Source organism: Haliotis rubra, unplaced genomic scaffold (genome assembly GCF_003918875.1).
Source record: "Haliotis rubra isolate DU_JTF1 unplaced genomic scaffold, ASM391887v1 Scf52, whole genome shotgun sequence".
Classification (NCBI taxonomy): Eukaryota; Metazoa; Mollusca; class Gastropoda; order Lepetellida; family Haliotidae; genus Haliotis; species Haliotis rubra.
Window position 1 is genome coordinate 1,133,288 of NW_025767213.1, and position 24,799 is coordinate 1,158,086.

General features: G+C 38.4%; 1 protein-coding gene across 1 annotated transcript in view; it reads left to right on the forward strand.

Annotated features, from left to right (window-relative positions):
- The window catches only part of LOC124292534 (regulator of G-protein signaling 22-like), a 134,752-nt gene that overhangs the window by 91,188 nt on the left and 18,765 nt on the right, over nucleotides 1-24,799 (forward strand). The window contains 3 exon segments of the mRNA XM_046729658.1: nucleotides 4,617-4,778; nucleotides 5,038-5,217; nucleotides 8,149-8,310. Of these exon segments, the coding sequence (XP_046585614.1) occupies nucleotides 4,617-4,778; nucleotides 5,038-5,217; nucleotides 8,149-8,310 (504 nt within the window).

The following is a 24,799-nucleotide window of genomic DNA, read 5'->3' on the forward strand; positions in this document are numbered from 1 at the left end:
CTTGACACTTAGTCATGGGACCTGAATACAACCATGCATCTTGACACTCAGTCATGGGACCTGAATGCAACCATGCATCTTGACACTCAGTCAGGGGACCTGAATACAACCATATGTCTTGACACTTAGTCATGGGACCTGAATACTACCATACATCTTGACATTTAGTCATGGGACCTGAATACAACAATGCATCTTGACACTTAGTCATTGGACCTGAATAAAACTTTGCATTTTGATGCTCAGTCATGGGACCTGAATACAACCATGCATCTTGACACTTAGTCAGGGGACCTGAATACAACCATACATCTTGACACTTAGTCATGGGACCTGAATACAACCATGCATCTTGACACTTAGTCATGGGACCTGAATAGGACCCTGCATCTTGACACTTAGTCATGGGACCTGAATACAACCATACATCTTGACGCTTAGTCATTGGACCTGAATAAAACTTTGCATTTTGATGCTCAGTCATGGGACCTGAATACAACCATGCATCTTGACACTCAGTCATGGGACCTGAATACAACCATACATCTTGACACTTAGTCATGGGACCTGAATACAACCATGCATCTTGACACTTAGTCATGGGACCTGAATACAACCATGCATCTTGATACTCAGTCATGGGACCTGAATACAACCATACATCTTGACACTTAGTCATCGGACCTGAATACAACCAAGCATCTTGATACTCAGTCATGGGACCTGCATACAACTATACATCTTGACACTCAGTCATCGGACCTGAATACAACCATGCATCTTGATACTCAGTCATGGGACCTGAATACAACCATACATCTTGACACTTAGTCATGGGATCTGAATGCAACCATGCATCTTGATACTCAGTCATGGGACCTGAATACAATCATGGGACCTGAATACAACCATGCATCTTGACACTTAGTCTGGGGACCTGAATACAATCATGGGACCTGAATACCATCATGGGACCCGAATACAACCATGCATCTTGACACTCAGTCAGGGACCTGCATACAATCATGCATCTTGACACTTAGTCATGGGACCTGAATACAACCATGCATCTTGACACTCAGTCATGGGACCTGAATGCAACCATGCATCTTGACACTCAGTCAGGGGACCTGAATACAACCATATGTCTTGACACTTAGTCATGGGACCTGAATACTACCATACATCTTGACATTTAGTCATGGGACCTGAATACAACAATGCATCTTGACACTTAGTCATTGGACCTGAATAAAACTTTGCATTTTGATGCTCAGTCATGGGACCTGAATACAACCATGCATCTTGACACTTAGTCAGGGGACCTGAATACAACCATACATCTTGACACTTAGTCATGGGACCTGAATACAACCATGCATCTTGACACTTAGTCATGGGACCTGAATAGGACCCTGCATCTTGACACTTAGTCATGGGACCTGAATACAACCATACATCTTGACGCTTAGTCATTGGACCTGAATAAAACTTTGCATTTTGATGCTCAGTCATGGGACCTGAATACAACCATGCATCTTGACACTCAGTCATGGGACCTGAATACAACCATACATCTTGACACTTAGTCATGGGACCTGAATACAACCATGCATCTTGACACTTAGTCATGGGACCTGAATAGGACCCTGCATCTTGACACTCAGTCATGGGACCTGAATACAACCATACATCTTGACACTTAGTCATCGGACCTGAATACAACCAAGCATCTTGATACTCAGTCATGGGACCTGCATACAACTATCCATCTTGACACTCAGTCATCGGACCTGAATACAACCATGCATCTTGATACTCAGTCATGGGACCTGAATACAACCATACATCTTGACACTTAGTCATGGGATCTGAATGCAACCATGCATCTTGATACTCAGTCATGGGACCTGAATACAATCATGGGACCTGAATACAACCATGCATCTTGACACTTAGTCTGGGGACCTGAATACAATCATGGGACCTGAATACCATCATGGGACCCGAATACAACCATGCATCTTGACACTCAGTCAGGGGACCTGCATACAATCATGCATCTTGACACTTAGTCATGGGACCTGAATACAACCATGCATCTTGACACTCAGTCATGGGACCTGAATGCAACCATGCATCTTGACACTCAGTCAGGGGACCTGAATACAACCATATGTCTTGACACTTAGTCATGGGACCTGAATACTACCATACATCTTGACATTTAGTCATGGGACCTGAATACAACAATGCATCTTGACACTTAGTCATTGGACCTGAATAAAACTTTGCATTTTGATGCTCAGTCATGGGACCTGAATACAACCATGCATCTTGACACTTAGTCATGGGACCTGAATACAACCATACATCTTGACACTTAGTCATGGGACCTGAATACAACCATGCATCTTGACACTTAGTCATGGGACCTGAATAGGACCCTGCATCTTGACACTTAGTCATGGGACCTGAATACAACCATACATCTTGAATCTTGACACTTAGTCAGGGGACCTGAATAAAACTTTGCATTTTGATGCTCAGTCATGAGTCCCAAATACAACCATGCATCTTGGCACCTGTCTTGTTTATGAGAAACATTTCAAGAGGCTTTCTGCCATTCTACTTCTGAGTTAAGATTTCTGAATTGAGATTGTTGGATAGCGACCCTATGGAGAACAAGGTAGCCATTGTTTATTGAGCTGGAGAGCCAGTTCCAGACACTCAGATGGTGAAATCTACTGTTTACAACATCACATTCATCTATCGGGCCTTCACTCCAAAATATGTCTCTCACTTTGGTTGTGACATTTTCATCCTAAATATTGTCTAAACAAGGTGTCAGCTTATCCCTAAAATATTATCCTAGAGCATTTTTGGTATATTGTTCCAGCCTTGGGCTGTTTTGAAAATGCATATTTGTGTGAGTTTTAAATATTGAGATTACATGATGGGCAGATGACTCCTCTTTTGATGAGTGGGTGCACACAATATGGCCTTGTGTCTGTCAGTAGTTGAAATGTTAAGAAAATCTCATTAATGTGAAGCCAATGAGCAATACAAACGATGACCTTATGTTAGGTAGTGGTTTGTGTTAGACCAGCTCACATCCAACTTCCAAAGGGAATTGCTCAAAAAATGTCAAGGCAATCCCAGGAGAAGTTCTGGCTGATGCTAATCAGAGGCCACATGGCATGCAGGTGGGATGAGTTAATCCCCCAGTATTTGTAACCATATCACTAATACTACAAACAACGGGAACAGTTATAGACAACTTTTGGTATAAATATTTCTGCCGAGAGCCAGACTCCGTTTCCTTCTCAATGATCTTTTCTTTGCTAGAAAAAATAAACAGTTCCTGCAAAGTGTACAGAGTTATCAGAGACTGCCGCGCCATGTCCCGCGCCATGTCCCGTCCTTCTGTCCCCTCTTCAGGGGGTAAGCCTACTGTTGTCAAAGTCAGCATTTCCCAGTTTCCATGGAGACTGCTTGGCATTTCAGTTAAACATAAGGAATTTTATGCTTGGTTGAAGTGGAAAATAACTCTCTTGAAGGCATGCTTTATTACCCCAGTTTTTGTCCTACCTTATTATCTTAGAAAAACATCCACATTGATACCATAGAAGCTTCTTATTACACAGATCTTAGACAAAATTCAATCAAGGATTTCTGATTACCATCTGATAGTTTATGATTTTGTGTTTTCAAGCTTTTTGCATCTCTTATTAAATCTACACAATTATCATACTAAATGAGACCAAAATACGTTAAAGAACGTGAGAATACTGAAGCAGCTATTTCCATGAAAATGTGTAACTTCATAAACACATTCTTTCTGCAGCATTTCTGACACTGATGGATGTACCTCCAACAATAGGCCTGATTTCTTGCAGGTTCTATGTAGCTGTCAGCGTTAGGTCCATCAATTCCATGCATAAGAAAAACTGCAAATTAGACCCTCATTTAGCCACAGTGCAGTTGTACACAAGATAACTTGTCATGAAAGCCTATAAATCAGCGAGTTCTTGCACCATGTTCAATTTGCTGCAGAAAAACAAACATCATTGCTATTATAATTGTATTTGAAGTATCTCTCACCCATTTTCATTTTTTATATATTTCATATTTCCTTCTGTAATAATGTTCAATGACGTATACTAAATTATAAATATGTATTAATAAAGAGTTGTATTTTCCCTAAACATTTACATGAGGATGAAAATTGTGACAGAAATAGAGTACTTAAACCACAAGAATCTGTTTGTGCTGGTGAAAGATATTTAGGGTATCTTGCAAGTTCCCACAATGTCATCAGAAATGTTTCAATGTCTGGGAGGTTGATCAAAAGCCCTCAAATACTCTGATATGGGAGGACATTGAGTGCATATACTTCATTTACACATGTGTCATTTATGACTTAATGCATTTTAGGAGAAAGAGTCTTTTGCTCCTTAAAAAATATCAATGTGTTTTTTGTAGTGAAGAACAATAGTCACATTTCCAACATGTTTAATCGTATAAAAACTGATGTCTTACATGAGAGATTCTGCAATAGTTGATACAGGTCCGGGACGTATTGGAGAATGATAGAACTCTGTACATATTTCCAGCTTCTTGAAAGTCGGTGGATCTCATCATCTAACGAGATTCTGACGTTCCGCAAGGCTCTTATGAACCCAGTAACGTCCCTCCAGTTCAGAAGATATGTGTCAATAAAGGGAGATAACTTGGAAAATGATGTTCTATTCTGGCTGGAAGTTCAGAAGTATAAAGTGAGTTATTCCTAGGAATGAACAATCAATACATGTAATGCTGGCATTGACTTAAATCTTGTCAACACAAATTGTTATTATAATTATTACTATTAACTGACACTGATTTGATAATGATTACTTTCATTTTGAAACATATTAGATGTATTACTGACGTAGGAGCACAGTGGACATTAAATACACAATAAAATATCAAAAATAAAGATTTGGAAAATATTATAATCATTTTGTTTCACCAAATATCTGATTTGTCTTGAAGGAACTTCATCATGCCAACACAGACGACAGCCTGATTCTGCAGAAGATCAACGCCATCATCAACTGCTTCATTGATTCACAGATCCCACCAAGTCTGCAGGTCGACATCCCCACAGAACTCGCAGACAAGATCCTGGACAGGAAGTATGAGAAGGGGCCATACCTGTTCAGGGAAGCCCAGGTAACCTATTATTAATTCCTCTCCAGGTGCCTGCAAGCATATGATGCTTGGCTTCAAATCAATAACTGGTCACTGACTGTCTTCCCCTACTGTCTCAGGGACACAGTACTGTGATGCTCCTATATGTCTCATGAAGATGACCCACCTGATACTGAAGCTGACATACCAGATACTCAGGTATCACTAGGATAAAACAGCTAGCAAAAAACATTTGTTTATGAATTAGAAAGTTTGCAAGGGAAATTGAATTACATTTTACAGAGTTTCTTAGGAAGGTGTGTAAAAATTATATTGAAACATGACATTTCACAAATACTGTATACACACAGATAGACGATTAACATTTTCAATCAAAATATGTCATTGTGAATTGTTGGATGTTCCAAATTTAAGGTGGGCTCATCAATAAAATACAAAAGAAATCATTTTTCCTGAAATGTTCCTTGATATTTGTCGGTGATGCATAAAAACGATTCCATGAAAACACCTTATTACTCAACTTAGTGCTTTCACAAGTGTGGCACTGTCCTGCCTGTTACATTGTTGCTTTAATGCACAACTTGAAAAACCCAGTGAATATCACCTGAAGGTCCTATAGGAATGAATGGTAATGGATAATGAGAATTAATTTGGTTTAATTTAATTCAACTCAGATTACCCGGTAGTTGAATTTAATTATTTGTCATTTATTTTTTCCCAGTTTGAATTGATTTAATTTGATCCAGAAATAATCCGGTTTCATTCATCCCAAATTATTTCATTTAATCACATTTTAAAAAAATGCTTGTAATACAATTGAATAATGATAGAATTTATAAACAAATATAAATGTCAGTAGAAAATAGATTCATTAATTAATTCATATGATTGATGTATATTATTTGGTTTGATTTACTAATTTGACATAACTTAGAATCATTAAGATGACAATGTGTATGTTAAACTCACTACACTTGTATTTCCAGGCTGATCAATAATGTACAGACTAATTCTCTTTTTGTGTTAAGTGAGACAAGAAAGAGTATTCAAGAAATTTGCTTGTTTGACATTTGGAGCTTTGTCAGGTTGGCCAGAAGATCATGCAGTGTTGGGAGACACAGCTGACAAAGTTCACATAGACTTCAGTAAATATTCTTTTATGCCAGACAAGAAGACTGACAAATTCCTGAGAAAATATGCTCAGCTACAAATATAAAGACTTATCTATTTTTTATTTATTTATATGTAAATATTACAACAATATCTGATATGTTTATTCTGTTAAAGGCAACCAAACCAATGAGCATTATTTCTACTATTGTCCCGAGGTTGGTCAGACCACCCAGATTATACTAAAATAACTGGCCCAGTGTAATGTTTACTGACATGGTCTTACTGACCAGCAGATTTGTCAAACCTTGGTAATGTGTCTGTATTTGGCAGAAGTGTATATTTGGCAGTAATTGGTTTGTATTAATAATATTTTATGTCTGTTTTGTCAGGTGCATATTACTAGTGACTGGCAGTGACTGGCATATCCTAGCACTGACACAATCATGTGGAATCTACGGAAAATGGCACTGAATATGGTTCAATCAATTTTGGTTATTCAAAGTAATTGAATCCATATATATTGACTTTTTACAAGTTTTCTTTGCAGTGTTTGCTCATTAAACAGTTCAGTTGATGCGATACTTGCTGCAACTTGATACTTTCACAGTGTATATTGCCAGTCAGAAGACATTTCAATAAATGATATTTCTGCCATTTGAAACATCAAATAGCTTATAGATTTTAGACGAGTAATCTGCTACTCCAGATCTGTAACTGTCAGTAATTGTTTATGTGATACAATACTGTAGAGTACACCTGTGACTGATGACAACTATATATGCTCATCAAAAGAAGTTAATGATCACCCAGTCTTATATATGACCCATGGCTATTAGATGCTGCTACACGACCTGTGGGTATTGGTAACTTGTTTTGTACAGCATACATACTGTTGTGAGTTGACTGTGCCAATCTTCTCTCCACTACAGCAAGGATGTCTGATTTCTCCACTGGTTTTCACTGTAGCTTCAGTTAAAGTAACCAGAAATTAATTTGTCAAAACAGAGTCTTTATCAGATTGTAAAAAGCCACAATCGTCAGAGTTCAGTTTGATATAAAAAGACAAAATGGATGCCATCTGAGACAGTTGCTTGCCTGAAACCATTTGGCAGTGACTTCCATCTAGAGGTCACTGTGTTTGTTGGTTTGACATGTTGGAACTGAAAATTAAAGCTAAAATTTGTTATTGTTTTGAACACCTGGTAGTGAAATTCTTGTTGAATCAACTGAGTGGAACTAACTGGGAAAGCATGTGTGCACTGCCTCACTGAGAAGCTAAACATCAAACTGTTTGGGTTGTCTCTTGTGGGAGACTTCTCTCAGTAATATTATCAATATCTAGTTTGTGTTGAGATATTTGAGATTTTCTGATAGAAATATAGAGTAACTAAAATGAAATAACAAAGTGCTGAATTTCAACATGACCTTGACTGTTAGCTGACTTGATGTAAAAAGTAAAGTTTGGATATGTTTTAAGATTTAAACTGCATTCATTAAAGAAATGCTTGTTTTTAACTTAATGGTGCAACTTTGTGTGTACTGCAGATTGTATGTTCTGAATATTTTTATTCAGTGCCCACTACATTGCAATCAGCAGTGATGGTGAGAAGAGGGGACCCGTTTAGGGTCCATTTAGGGTCCATATAGGGTCCATTTAGGGTCCATTTAGGGTCCATATAGGGCCACAAAACTGTAAAACTGAGCCTCCATCTCTTCATGAATGCAGGAAACAGTGAAGAAACTGGCTACTAAAGCCTATGATGTTTCTACAGTATGTGATGGTGAAATGTACAGCTCCTATGCCTGCTTCATCTGTCAACACTCTCATGTCAATTTCAGCTGACCGTGTTCAGAATTCTCTTCAGTCAGTGGAACGACTTCTGCGAATTTAGAGCTAACCTGACTGAAGAAAAAATCCTGCCAACAATTGAGAGAAGACGACGCCATGCCAAGTCCCGACAGAAGAGAAATCATCGAGAAATTGAAGAAAAAGCTTCAAAGGTGATTACACGCTCCTGGAATCAATATGAATTTTAAATAAACACCTAATTTATATGCTGAGATATTAGTTAACATATAAGCTCTTGTTTTAACAGATATTTACCAATAAAACTATTTCACATGAATACAAAACTTTTAATTTTTATAATTCATTACATTTTAAAATTTCTGTAATACAATTTCATTTATATAACAGTAATAAGTAAATGTTTTTGATGAATTAAATTATTTAGATAAGGTTTTCCTAAATTAATTGAAATTGTGATGATATTTCAGTGTGTGTATCAGGATGAGTTGACAAAATGCAAAGATGATATTCAAAATTCAAAACATGATAATCTTCCAGCATTGAATGCCAGTCATGCTTGTCTGGTTGTTTGAGAAACTGTTTCCAAAGATTATACTAATGGTGTTTTATGACCGACCTGCATGACAATACAGGGCAGTGGATATAACAAACCTATAAACAGTTGTCTGAGCACAACTGTGGCTATAAAGTATGAAACAGCAATATTATTTATGGCTCATCTGTAATTATCCTGAAGATGGTGAGAAATAACATTGTGTTTGTAGAGATAGGACTTTATATATAAGTCTCATTTCCATATAAAGTGTCATGTGATCATGGCACCCTGTGTCCCCGTCCTGTGCAGGCCAGCTGGGTTATGTGATGAACACCTCACCAAGAACAAAGCATCTTGCAGCAGGAACCGCATCTCACAACATAGGGGGATTTACTGTGCACTTGCATCTTTGAAATGTTAATAATAATGTTAGAATCAATTTACATTTTTATTATGCTATAGTTTTTTTTAATCCACGTAGATTGACATAGGTGGTATTTGTAACAGGGTTCAAAGTCATATGTAATTCCAAATGTTATAGAACGATGACCTAGCTTTGTTGTGAATAGTGGGAGCTGTTTGTACAAAACAGTGACACTTCTAACTTGTGATATCAATCATAAACGTTTAGTTCTCAGCTGTGTTCCACAGCCAATATCACAGTATACCATGTTAAACCACTGGCCAATATCACAGTATACCATGTTAAACCACTGGCCAATATCACAGTATACCATGTTAAACCATTGTCCTATATCACAGTATACCATGTTAAACCACTGGCCTATATCACAGTATACCATGTTAAACCACTGGCCTATATCACAGTATACCATGTTAAACCACTGGCCTATATCACAGTATACCATGTTAAACCACTGGCCTATATCACAGTATACCATGATAAACCACTGGCCTATATATATACCATGTTAAACCATTGTCCTATATCACAGTATACCATTAAACCATTGGCCTATATCACAGTATACCATGTTAAACCACTGGCCAATATCACAGTATACCATGTTAAACCACTGGCCTATATCACAGTATACCATGTTAAACCACTGGCCTATATCACAGTATACCATGTTAAACCACTGGCCTATATCACAGTATACCATGTTAAACCACTGGCCTATATCACAGTATACCATGTTAAACTACTGGCCTATATCACAGTATACCATGATAAAACACTGGCCTATATCACAGTATACTATGTTAAACCATTGTCCTATATCACAGTATACCATGTTAAACCACTGGCCTATATCACAGTATACCATGTTAAACCACTGGCCTATATCACAGTATACCATGTTAAACCACTGGCCTATATCACAGTATACCATGATAAACCACTGGCCTATATCACAGTATACCATGTTAAACCACTGGCCTAAATCACAGTATACCATGTTAAACCACTGGCCTATATCACAGTATACCATGTTAAACTACTGGCCTATATCATGGTATACCATGTAAAACCACTGGCCAATATCACAGTATACCATGATAAACCATTGTCCTATATCACAGTATACCATGTTAAACCACTGGCCTATATCACAGTATACCATGTTAAACCATTGTCCTATATCACAGTATACCATGTTAAACCACTGGCCTATATCACAGTATACCATGTTAAACCACTGGCCTATATCACAGTATACCATGTTAAACTACTGGCCAATATCACAGTATACCATGATAAAACATTGTCCTATATCACAGTATACCATGTTAAACCACTGGCCTATATCACAGTATACCATGTTAAACCACTGGCCTATATCACAGTATACCATGTTAAACCACTGGCCAATATCACAGTATACCATGTTAAACCACTGGCCAATATCACAGTATACCATGTTAAACCACTGGCCTATATCACAGTATACCATGTTAAACCATTGTCCTATATCACAGTATACCATGTTAAACCACTGGCCTATATCACAGTATACCATGTTAAACCACTGGCCTATATCACAGTATACCATGTTAAACCACTGGCCTATATCACAGTATACCATGTTAAACCACTGGCCTATATCACCACTGGCCTATATATACCATGTTAAACCATTGTCCTATATCACAGTATATCACATACCATGTATATCACAGTATACCATGTTAAACCACTGGCCTATATCACAGTATACCATGTTAAACCATTGTCCTATATCACAGTATATCATGTTAAACCACTGGCCTATATCACAGTATACCATGTTAAACCATTGTCCTATATCACAGTATACATGTTAAACCACTGGCAAATAAGATCACAGTCAACATAATAGTGATTGTGTGAGTTACACATTTTAGAAATATTTCAGCCATGCAATATCATGAGACATTATGGAACTGTATATCAGAAGAAATGAGAAGAATGTGATTATAGGTATTGACTATATCCCAAGCTGCAGGTTGACATTACAGAGCCCAGTCTGTGTGATCCTGCGCCTAGTGAGACCAGGTTGGCACACCATACGGCTGGTGTTGGCTTCAGGCAGTTGTTTTCTCTTTTAAAGTTCAAGGAAAACTGTTTACTTGCAGTTATTTTTCTAGAAAACATCTCTAAAGGATGAGGATTAATGGACAGAACTGTATAGGAATGTGGAGTACTGATGAAACTCGGGCCCTGCTAGATAGCTCAGAAGGAAAATATTTTCAAAACTTTGTGAAACAGAGATAGGGTACGTCAACAAAGAGGGCTGTCGGTAAATGTATGCCTCTTTTGTCTATGTGTGCATCTATAATATTACAGTACTCTGCCCTCTCTGGAGTCTTGACTGAGGTGATATAATCCTATATATTTACGTCTGCCGGAATTCCTTAAATAATCTTTGTTTGATAGTAAACGGTAGTTGTGGCACAAACCAATGAATAAGGTAAAATGAGGTTCTTATGGAAAATATCTAGTCATTAAAGTTTCACGTTGGGTTGCTGGGCTTGTCCTTTTCAAATTGAAATCCTTATGATTAAAATACATTATCTGATAATTGAGACATTTTTTCCGTTTCTTATCTTTACCAGAATAACAAGAATAGCTGTGTAGGTAAAAAACCTTGTTATTATATTTCACTAAAGTGGTTTGGGTCAGTAGGATTAGTGGGAAAAATCAAATGGGTATTCTGTTTGAAGTGGAGGATGTTGAATATTTTACAGGGGTATATACTGGTATGTGTATTTATGTCAGAGAAAGTGTTGTGCTTTAAACAGAACTGCATGGCCCAAGCATTCACTGATCAACAAACGACTCAAACGGTTCATACTTACTTACGTCAGCAACAACCTCTCACCATACGTTCTCTTATCCAACAAAGATGGAGCAGTCGAGCAAATAAGAATATATTCAGTATTTTCATATTATTTTTGGATTGATGCTTTTGGCCTCAAGTTGTCCTATCAGTATCCTGTAAAATAGAAAGGTGTCCCATATGTGTGGCAGCTTATGTATATATAGTGTATCATTATCATATTTGTATACATATTCATAAACAGAAGCAAGCCTGCAGCAGGGAATGGTATCAGGCTGTCTGGTTGAATGAAAGTGGGTGTCACATTTACACGTTTTTACACATTCACTAGTGGTGCACCATTGTTAATGGAGTCAAGCACCATTCAATCTAACAACATCACTAGAATCTGTACTTTATGACAAAGTGTAATCCCAAATATTACATGTGTTACATTTGACCACTTTCTAATTGGCCTTGTGTAATCACTTGCAACAAGTGTAATTAAAGGTATTTCCAGAAACAGATATAATTGTGATGAATATTGCACCCAATGTTCTGTATTACGTATACAGTTCTGTATACATGTATCAGTTTTACATGTTTCTTAATATTCAGCTAAATGACACTGGTCCTTTCAAACAGTACATTTCCAACATGAGAGATGACTGTGCCGATAGTCTCATACACTGTAGGAGGTCTGGGTTGACAGTGATCAACTGGATAAAGCCTGCTACCTGTGACCTGTAGGCAACATGCATGTAACTACAACGCTGTACACACTATATACACAACAGTGACTCAGGACAAGACTCTCACGCCCTGTGGCTATGCATATCTTCACATTATGTACATCCCTGTGGATACATGGAGGGGTTAGCAAGATGACACATGACTAGTTATAAGAGGAATCTTAAAGGCTATGAGTGAGTTACATCCTGAAAGTTTCTAATTGGTAGATTCTCATCCTGAAGTGATATTGGTAATGTGCTAGAGAGGTTATGATACCCAGAATGAGGACCAACATGTACGGCGTGATGTACAAAGTTAGTTGCATGTGTGTGTAAATGTATGGAGTCACAACGTTAAGCAATAAGATGGCTTTCAGGGGCGTAGCTACCATTATGAAGAAAAACACAGGGTTTTTGCTAATACTATCTAAATATAAAGCTTTGCCAGCTATTGGGCTTACACGAAAAAATATGGCTTGCTAAGAGCCTGGCTTTGGGCAAATGGTGCCTTATCGTACCCTATTTGATTAAAAACAACAAAACCCTTCCATACAGTGTGCGATATAGCTACTGGTCCGCTAGCCCGTGGCTAGTAAAAATCCGGTCGTGCTAGTAAATCTCCACAGTCACTGGGCCAACTGGCTGGTGAATTTTCATGGGGTCATTTTGTAAACATATCACTCTCTCCGACTTGTTATAATACAGTTTTAAATCATGCAGGATTATGGCTTGATAAAAATGTTCGTCATATTAGCAGCTTCATGATAAAACCTGTGTCATGTATACAATATTTTATTGTCATCTATTTTTTTAATCGTTTGCTTAGTTTCTACATTCAAATTTCAGGCTAGTGAATTAAATTGTGGGCGAGTAACTTTCAGGCATAACTAGCCCGAATGGCTAGCAAAATTTGGAAACTATTTCGCACACTGCTTCCATATTCAAATGAGATCACTATAGACAGTCCAAAGTAGGATTACTACTATCATAAGTTAAAATAAAAATTGTTAATATACATTTCTGACTAGCAATTATATTAAATATTGTAGAAAGTTGGAGACTTATAATGCCTAACATACAGGTAGACCCATGTTTACATTATACGCCAACAGTAATCATGGAAACAGAAATTTTAATATGGTGTTGCACATGAAATTAAAGAAAATTCTCAATGAATGCTCTCAATTAGGGAAACGATTTACATTTGTTATGCAAACATTAGATGATCAATTATTACTTTAGTGAAAACATGTCACAAGTTGATTTAGTTGTATGTTTATAACAAATCGACATGAATAGTATACTTCTAGAAGGGCACTCCTGCGTCCATCTGGCTCTGAAGATGGATGGTACATATGTGATACTGCAAGGTCACAGGTCATCAGCACCCAAATTTACAAGGTGCCCTATGACCCAACTTTAAAGTGATATAAATGTACAAACTATGTACAAACTACACTATGACGGAAGGTTGAGAGGGTTTGTACTTGATTATTTCCTAACAAGCACCTGTCAAGTGAGTGATGTATCCCGGAGCCTGGGCCAGTTCTTCCACCCAGCTGTAGAAGTACTACACAAGTAAATTATGTCCGTAGTTGGAACCCTGTGTCTTGTGGAAGTAAAAAATAGGTGTCAGTTGTGTGGAGATCTGGACAAGTAACTACAGGGAATGGTTTTTGCAGTGCAGACAATGTTAGAACAATTAGGAAGCAAAACATTGAGGGGCGGCAACAGACACATCCCTCGCTGTGATGGGAAAAAGAGATGAACTCCGCATCCTACTTTACAGATGTAATGATGTGTTTCTTCTCACAAACTCTACAACATCTCCTTGCTTCGTTTTATAGGCACGAAACATTCAAATACCCTTTCTAGAGCTCTGATTCATCTGGTGTAGGGATCTCCAGAAACCAGCGGTGAAATGACATGAGGGTCTCAAGTGCTCCGCTTCATCATGTTGTTGATGGTGTTGAGGATGGAGTTGGTGGTGTAACAGCTACCTCGGCATACCGCTGTATGCTTTACATATATGTTAGCACATTATAGTGACAGTAATACAGGAGATGGGTGAATACATACTGACAACACTCTCCCATGGTTGCCGTCATCACAGCTTTTTCCTTTTCTTTTATGGTGCTGTGTATTTTACTGTAGATTTTAATTGTTTAAATGCTTGAAAAAAAGTATTGTACTGTATCACAAACACACAAAACCACCCCTTCAACCTCAACAACAACTTCCCAACCTCACCAAAATGTCCCTAACTGTACCCCACATCCTGAACCGACCACCCCAAGCATGCATGAGTAAGGGAAATTGTAGAAAGGCTATGAGGCTAGACCTTCAGACTGTGATTTATCTGTGGATGCTGACATTCATCATCTTAAAGAAGGCCAGATAGGAAGATAAGGGCCACACGTTTAATGATTATGGTAAGGCATTGTTGCCCAATCTGAATACAGTTTGCTGCAGTTAAGTTGTGGGACAATACGATATGAAGGTTGTTGTTGTGCCCGGGTTATCAGGGATCAGCCAGCATCAGGCAGGACACGGTGTGCAGAACAATACTGCCTCTGCAATATGCACAGGAGGATTTATGGACTAGATTGCAGTTGATGATATTAATGATAGTGTCGTCACACCAGATGTGGCGAGATGGGTTTTTACGATGTGCTAGTGTGCTAGTCTCCATGATGCACTTGTGTGTTTCACACAGAGACATTGGATGAAGAAATGCATTTATTCTGCACTGCTTCACATATTGTAGTGCAGGTAGATTACTGTCACATGTCTGTAGTGGGTGATGTAGCATGCCTCCACTCAGCTACATGATGACCTCTCTTAGGGGTGGTGGGGTAGCCATGTGGTTAAAGTGTTTGCTTGTCATGCTGAAGACCTGGGTTCGATTCCCTACGTGGGTACAGTGTGTGAAGCCCATTTCTGGAATATTGCTGGAATATTGCTAAAAGCGGTGTAAAACTAAACTCATTCACTCACCCATAACCTCTCTTGGCACAAACTGTTGTTGGAAGTAAACTTGCACTTTAATACTTTTGAGGTAAAATTAACTAGAAGTCATTTTAGAACTAGTTATATTTATACTTGAAGAAAACATTTGACTGTGCCCACCTCCGACTGAGTGATCTTGGCGTGAAGAGAAGCATATGACACTAATATTGCTATATAGGCTAAATCAAGGACAGCTGTAGTTTCTATGATCAGTTTGACATATTGATGGTTTGTATTTACTTATTAAACATTAGATGAACTAATCAATCATGAATATGTATAGTAATGGTTGACCCAAGAGAGAAATGTTGTCAGCTTATCAGTGTAAGTTTTGTTATGTTCAGCCAAGTGGTGTCCATATTAAATGGATGTGGAAGTTGGCAGGTATGTCAACTTTATCGACTTTGTAACCAAACCAATACCTTACATGATGACAGTTTTCCTCTTCTCTTGTACCCCTGCCATATTGTCTCAGTTTGTTGTGTTGGTATCCTGTTGAAAGAAGTAATATCAAGGAAGGATTCCAACATGTTGGACATTCCTTTATCAGGGGAAATCTTCTGTTCATCAGCCTCAGCAAGCCTGTATGTACAGGCAAGTTCCAGCTAGATCCAGTATATGCTTGAAACATGAAAGCAGAATATGGAATGTTGTAAATCTTTGACTATTTTATTATGTCTCCATACATGTTAGACAGTCTTGTTTTCTTGTGATAGACAAGTTTAGCAGTTCAGTATTCCTTTAATAGACACGATTGGTAGAGTAGCTGTTAGTACTAACCGGACAGCAGGAGGAGGACCCCTGGTCCATCAGGTGAAGAGGATGTTCTCCGAGATGCTGTACCCGGTACATGTTGATGAGGTGACTAGAGGTTTTGTGTTTCTTGTTGAAATATCCCCTTTGTCCTATGTTAGAAGACATGTCACTAACTAATACATATGTGTATGCTGACCACTGACTGACCATGTTTTCTTGTGTTTTGCCTCTCTGTCCACACCTGGCAAGCGGTAAGATCTTCTTCCACCTGTAGACTTGCTTACCAGCATTACATGTAGTAGACAGTTGTCACATGTATAGCTGCATGCATTGTCTTTGTTCTCTATGTTAACTTCATTGTTTAGAGATGACTCTATGTTAGCATTTGTTTAGTGGTAAATAATGTTGTTGTTTCTTAACTCCTCACAATCATTAGATAGCTGTATAATACTGTCATTTGCAGAGTTGCTTTGAACATTTTCATTTATTTGCTATATTTTCTGGGATAATGTTATCATCCATTGAAAAGTAAACTTTTTTAGCCTTGTTAATTGTGTTAGATATCACTAACAGACTAAATAGGTATATAGGACTATCAGTGTTCTTGTAACAGTATCAGTGTTCTAGTAACATTACCATTGCTAGACACAGAACCCAACACCACTGATACCTTCTGTATCATTCTGTATCCTGTCACCAGTAGTTCAGAGAAATCAACATCATTGTACATGAAACTAATATTAGATGAAATATTAAAGAAATATTAGAAGCAGATGAATCTAATATCATTTTACTGGGAAAATAGATGAGACAACTTTGTAAAGCACACACTGTTATACATCCTTTCTTAAAGTCCCAAAGACTGCAATATGGTCACCATTCTACCGCCTGTTCATTTTCAGCAGCCATTTTGACCAAAATAGTGCACTTCCCAGGTAGTTCACTACAGGTTACTGTGTGCATAGTATACTTTGGAAGGCAACTTGGAGAATATAGAACAGCATGCATTATGAACTGTACAAAAATATGAAAACAATTAGTAATGCAAGTAAAATGCATATTTATCATCAAGTATATATGACTAAATCACCTAGTGTGTATGCATGGAACTATTTGACCTGTCACGATGTGGTTTCGCACGATCTCTATTTCCATCAAGAAAACAGTTTGTTGTCATGTGATTTCTACAATAAATATGGTTTAGCGAAAGAAAATATATATATAAGACAAAATATTATGGATGTCAACTTTTTTAATGTATGTACAATGTTTCTGGGCTATTCCTTGCCCCTTCGTCAGGTGAATACTAACTAACAGATATACAGACTAACAGAAGTTTACATCCATAATATTTTGTCTTATACTTGAACACCAACTTCTATATGCCCCTTAGGAACCTCAAAATATATATACAGTGTATTGGTATCCATTTTCTGTCAAGTACATTTCATTTGGAGGTGTGAGTAGACAATATAATTTGAATAATTTGGATGGGAGTTATAATTATTGGTAACTGCCAGTTGTCTTGTGGCCTGAGTAGGCTGCGATTAGGGCCCCATTGCGGGGGATTGGCTTATGTATGAAAAATACCTTTTTTGATACTGAAGGGTCAAGTTAGGGGTTGGGCTTATCTGTGAGATTAGCTTATCTACTGTAATATACTGAACAAAATAGAAAATGAGCAAAACTGAATTAATGATGTTGTTCAGTGATCCTGGATGGTTCTATAATGTGATTCTGTACAGACTGGCTGACAATGTGTTCACCTGGTACACCCAAGGTCCAGGGATCAGTAGGCAGGGTCCATGTTATATATGTCTGCTCAAACGCTAATGTTTAAACAGTGATGAGGTACTGCAAATTAATGAAACAAGCAGATGTTGAAAAAAAACTTTGAAAGTGCTGCTGAAACATTTGTCTGAAAGGGAGGCAGGCTCTATTCTCATTTATAGTTTTTATATTATCCCTATTTATAACTCGCTTAACAGTCTATTCTTGTTTAAAATTACCCATTTCTTGAAATTAAGAAATCTCATATCATGCACAAATCTAAATTTGATATATTTAGTTTTTGCTTTGTTTGGCATAGAAAAGTAAATATTGAAATAAGTTTGAAGTGGAGGAGTGTTGGTGGAGACATTGGAAACTAGAACATACATCTGTCACATCTGTGTACATGATCAAATTTAATTCAACTTTACATCATACATTTGGTTCTAAAAATTTAAATAATAGTTGTGAAATATCAATGCAACCTGTCCGATGACTTGGTATTTGAATGAATATACTTGTAATATGATCTACTTGAGGCTGATACAGAGCAGAGTCTTTGTTTTCAGTTAAAGGTGCAGTTAACTGGCGTGCTGAAAATGTCCTAGCCTAACAAAAGTACAAGGGTTGATGATTCATAGGTTTTGAGCCTCACATAGAAGAAATTCTGTAAAAGTGATAGATTGTGTTGTGGACATGTAATTGTAAATGGAAATGGAAATGTCCACAAAGGTGCATCTGTAACAATGTGAGTCAACTGGGTAAACTGTTGTCAATGACAAGTCAGTAAAATATACAGAAGTCAGGGACCTGAACAATAAACGAGGTCATTGAGTTTCAAAGCTTCGGACATCTGATCCAAAACACCAGAGAATGTCTCATGATAGTCTAGTTCTGTCTGAAGCTGGTCAAGAAAGGTTCTTGCAAGGACAATGAATGAAACCTGACCACCATCATCAGAAAAGGCAAACACTGACCCGCAATCAGGGGACTACTATTGCAATCATAATTATGGATGTCAGAGTCAACAACAATCAGGAGGCTACTAAGGCCATCATAATTATGGATGTCAGAGTCAACAACAATCAGGAGGCTACTAAGGCCATCATAATTATGGATGTCAGAGTCAACAACAATCAGGAGGCTACTATGGCCATCATAATTATGGATGTCAGAGTCAACAACCATCATAATTATGGATGTCAATCAGGAGGCTACTATGGCCATCATAATTATGGATGTCAGAGTCAACAACAATCAGGAGGCTACTATGGCCATCATAATTATGGATGTCAGAGTCAACAACAATCAGGAGGCTACTAAGGCCATCATAATTATGGATGTCAGAGTCAACAACAATCAGGAGGCTACTATGGCCATCATAATTATGGATGTCAGAGTCAACAACAATCAGGAGGCTACTATGGCCATCATAATTATGGATGTCAGAGTCAACAACAATCACGAGGCTACTAAGGCCATCATAATTATGGATGTCAGAGTCAACAACAATCACGAGGCTACTAAGGCCATCATAATTATGGATGTCAGAGTCAACAACAATCAGTAGGCTACTATGGCCATCATAATTATGGATGTCAGAGTCAACAACAATCAGGAGGCTACTATGGCCATCATAATTATGGATGTCAGAGTCAACAACAATCAGGAGGCTACTAAGGCCATCATAATTATGGATGTCAGAGTCAACAACAATCAGGAGGCTACTATGGCCATCATAATTATGGATGTCAGAGTCAACAACAATCAGGAGGCTACTATGGCCATCATAATTATGGATGTCAGAGTCAACAACAATCAGGAGGCTACTATGGCCATCATAATTATGGATGTCAGAGTCAACAACAATCAGTAGGCTACTATGGCCATCATAATTATGGATGTCAGAGTCAACAACAATCAGTAGGCTACTATGACCATCATAATTATGGATGTCAGAGTCAACAACAATCAGGAGGCTACTGTGGCCATCATAATTATGGATGTCAGAGTCAACAACAATCAGGAGGCTACTGTGGCCATCATAATTATGGATGTCAGAGTCAACAACAATCAGGAGGCTACTATCACCATGATAATTATGGATGTCAGAGTCAACAACAATCATAATTATGGAGGAGGCTACTATCGCCATCATAATTATGGATGTCAGAGTCAACAACAATCAGGAGGCTACTATACTATGGCCATCATAATTATGGATGTCAGAGTCAACAACAATCAGGAGGCTACTATGACCATCATAATTATGGATGTCAGAGTCAACAACAATCAGGAGGCTACTATGACCATCATAATTATGGATGTCAGAGTCAACAACAATCAGGAGGCTACTATGGCCATCATAATTATGGATGTCAGAGTCAACAACAATCAGGAGGCTACTATGACCATGATAATTATGGATGTCAGAGTCAACAACAATCAGGAGGCTACTATGACCATGATAATTATGGATGTCAGAGTCAACAACAATCAGGAGGCTACTATGGCCATCATAATTATGGATGTCAGAGTCAACAACAATCAGGAGGCTACTATCACCATGATAATTATGGATGTCAGAGTCAACAACAATCAGCTAGGCTACTAGTGGCCATCATAATTATGGATGTCAGAGTCAACAACAATCAGTAGGCTACTATGGCCATCATAATTATGGATGTCAGAGTCAACAACAATCAGGAGGCTACTATGGCCATGATAATTATGGATGTCAGAGTCAACAACAATCAGGAGGCTACTATGGCCATCATAATTATGGATGTCAGAGTCAACAACAATCAGGAGGCTACTGTGGCCATCATAATTATGGATGTCAGAGTCAACAACAATCAGGAGGCTACTATGGCCATCATAATTATGGATGTCAGAGTCAACAACAATCAGGAGGCTACTATGACCATCATAATTATGGATGTCAGAGTCAACAACAATCAGGAGGCTACTATGACCATCATAATTATGGATGTCAGAGTCAACAACAATCAGGAGGCTACTATGGCCATCATAATTATGGATGTCAGAGTCAACAACAATCAGGAGGCTACTATGACCATCATAATTATGGATGTCAGAGTCAACAACAATCAGGAGGCTACTATGGCCATCATAATTATGGATGTCAGAGTCAACAACAATCAGGAGGCTACTATGGCCATCATAATTATGGATGTCAGAGTCAACAACAATCAGGAGGCTACTATGACCATCATAATTATGGATGTCAGAGTCAACAACAATCAGGAGGCTACTATGACCATCATAATTATGGATGTCAGAGTCAACAACAATCAGGAGGCTACTATGGCCATCATAATTATGGATGTCAGAGTCAACAACAATCAGGAGGCTACTGTGGCCATCATAATTATGGATGTCAGAGTCAACAACAATCAGGAGGCTACTATGGCCATCATAATTATGGATGTCAGAGTCAACAACAATCAGGAGGCTACTATGACCATGATAATTATGGATGTCAGAGTCAACAACAATCAGGAGGCTACTATGACCATCATAATTATGGATGTCAGAGTCAACAACAATCAGGAGGCTACTATGGCCATCATAATTATGGATGTCAGAGTCAACAACAATCAGGAGGCTACTATGACCATCATAATTATGGATGTCAGAGTCAACAACAATCAGGAGGCTACTATGACCATGATAATTATGGATGTCAGAGTCAACAACAATCAGGAGGCTACTATGACCATCATAATTATGGATGTCAGAGTCAACAAAGAATCAGGAGGCTACTCATGGCCATCATAATTATGGATGTCAGAGTCAACAACAATCAGGAGGCTACTATGGCCATCATAATTATGGATGTCAGAGTCAACAACAATCAGGAGGCTACTATGACCATGATAATTATGGATGTCAGAGTCAACAACAATCAGGAGGCTACTATGGCCATCATAATTATGGATGTCAGAGTCAACAACAATCAGGAGGCTACTATGGCCATCATAATTATGGATGTCAGAGTCAACAACAATCAGGAGGCTACTGTGACCATCATAATTATGGATGTCAGAGTCAACAACAATCAGTAGGCTACTGGATGGCCATCATAATTATGGATGTCAGAGTCAACAACAATCATGGGAGGCTACTGTGGCCATCATAATTATGGATGTCAGAGTCAACAACAATCAGGAGGCTACTATGGCCATCAGAATGATGGATGTCAGAGTCTACAACAATCAGGAGGCTACTATGGCCATCATAATTATGGATGTCAGAGTCAACAACAATCAGGAGGCTACTATGGCCATCATAATTATGGATGTCAGAGTCAACAACAATCAGTAGGCTACTGTGGCCATCATAATTATGGATGTCAGAGTCAACAACAATCAGGGAGGCTTCTGATGGCCATCATAATTATGGATGTCAGAGTCTACAACAATCAGGAGGCTACTATGACCATCATAATTATGGATGTCAGAGTCAACAACAATCAGGAGGCTACTATGGCCATCATAATTATGGATGTCAGAGTCAACAACAATCAGGAGGCTACTGTGGCCATCATAATTATGGATGTCAGAGTCAACAACAATCAGGAGGCTACTATGGCCATCATAATTATGGATGTCAGAGTCAACAACAATCAGGAGGCTACTATGACCATCATAATTATGGATGTCAGAGTCAACAACAATCAGGAGGCTACTATGACCATGATAATTATGGATGTCAGAGTCAACAACAATCAGGAGGCTACTATGGCCATCATAATTATGGATGTCAGAGTCAACAACAATCAGGAGGCTACTATGACCATCATAATTATGGATGTCAGAGTCAACAACAATCAGGAGGCTACTATGGCCATCATAATTATGGATGTCAGAGTCAACAACAATCAGGAGGCTACTATGGCCATCATAATTATGGATGTCAGAGTCAACAACAATCAGGAGGCTACTATGGCCATCATAATTATGGATGTCAGAGTCAACAACAATCAGGAGGCTAGTCTATGGCCATCATAATTCATGGATGTCAGAGTCAACAACAATCAGGAGGCTACTATGGCCATCATAATTATGGATGTCAGAGTCAACAACAATCAGGAGGCTACTATGGCCATCATAATTATGGATGTCAGAGTCATGTCACAACAATCAGTAGGCTACTATGGCCATCATAATTATGGATGTCAGAGTCAACAACAATCAGGAGGCTACTATGGCCATCATAATTATGGATGTCAGAGTCAACAACAATCAGGAGGCTACTATGGCCATCATAATTATGGATGTCAGAGTCAACAACAATCAGAGGCTACTATGGCCATCATAATTATGGATGTCAGAGTCTACAACAATCAGGAGGATGTCAGAGTCAACAACAATCAGTAGGCTACCATGGCCATCATAATTATGGATGTCAGAGTCAACAACAATCAGGAGGCTACTATGGCCATCATAATTATGGATGTCAGAGTCAACAACAATCAGGAGGCTACTATGACCATCATAATTATGGATGTCAGAGTCAACAACAATCAGGAGGCTACTATGACCATGATAATTATGGATGTCAGAGTCAACAACAATCAGGAGGCTACTATGGCCATCATAATTATGGATGTCAGAGTCAACAACAATCAGGAGGCTACTATGGCCATCATAATTATGGATGTCAGAGTCAACAACAATCAGGAGGCTACTATGACCATCATAATTATGGATGTCAGAGTCAACAACAATCAGGAGGCTACTATGGCCATCATAATTATGGATGTCAGAGTCAACAACAATCAGGAGGCTACTATGGCCATCATAATTATGGATGTCAGAGTCAACAACAATCAGGAGGCTACTATGGCCATCATAATTATGGATGTCAGAGTCAACAACAATCAGGAGGCTACTATGGCCATCATAATTATGGATGTCAGAGTCAACAACAATCAGGAGGCTACTATGACCATCATAATTATGGATGTCAGAGTCAACAACAATCAGGAGGCTACTATGACCATCATAATTATGGATGTCAGAGTCAACAACAATCAGGAGGCTACTATGGCCATCATAATTATGGATGTCAGAGTCAACAACAATCAGGGAGGCTACTATGGCCATCATAATTATGGATGTCAGAGTCAACAACAATCAGGAGGCTACTATGGCCATCATAATTATCAGGAGGCTACTATGGCCATCATAATTATGGATGTCAGAGTCAACAACAATCAGAGGCTACTATGGCCATCATAATTATGGATGTCAGAGTCAACAACAATCAGGAGGCTACTATGGCCATCATAATTATGGATGTCAGAGTCAACAACAATCAGGAGGCTACTATGGCCATCATAATTATGGATGTCAGAGTCAACAACAATCAGGAGGCTACTATGGCCATCATAATTATGGATGTCAGAGTCAACAACAATCAGTAGGCTACTATGACCATCATAATTATGGATGTCAGAGTCAACAACAATCAGGAGGCTACTATGGCCATCATAATTATGGATGTCAGAGTCAACAACAATCAGGAGGCTACTATGACCATGATAATTATGGATGTCAGAGTCAACAACAATCAGGAGGCTACTATGGCC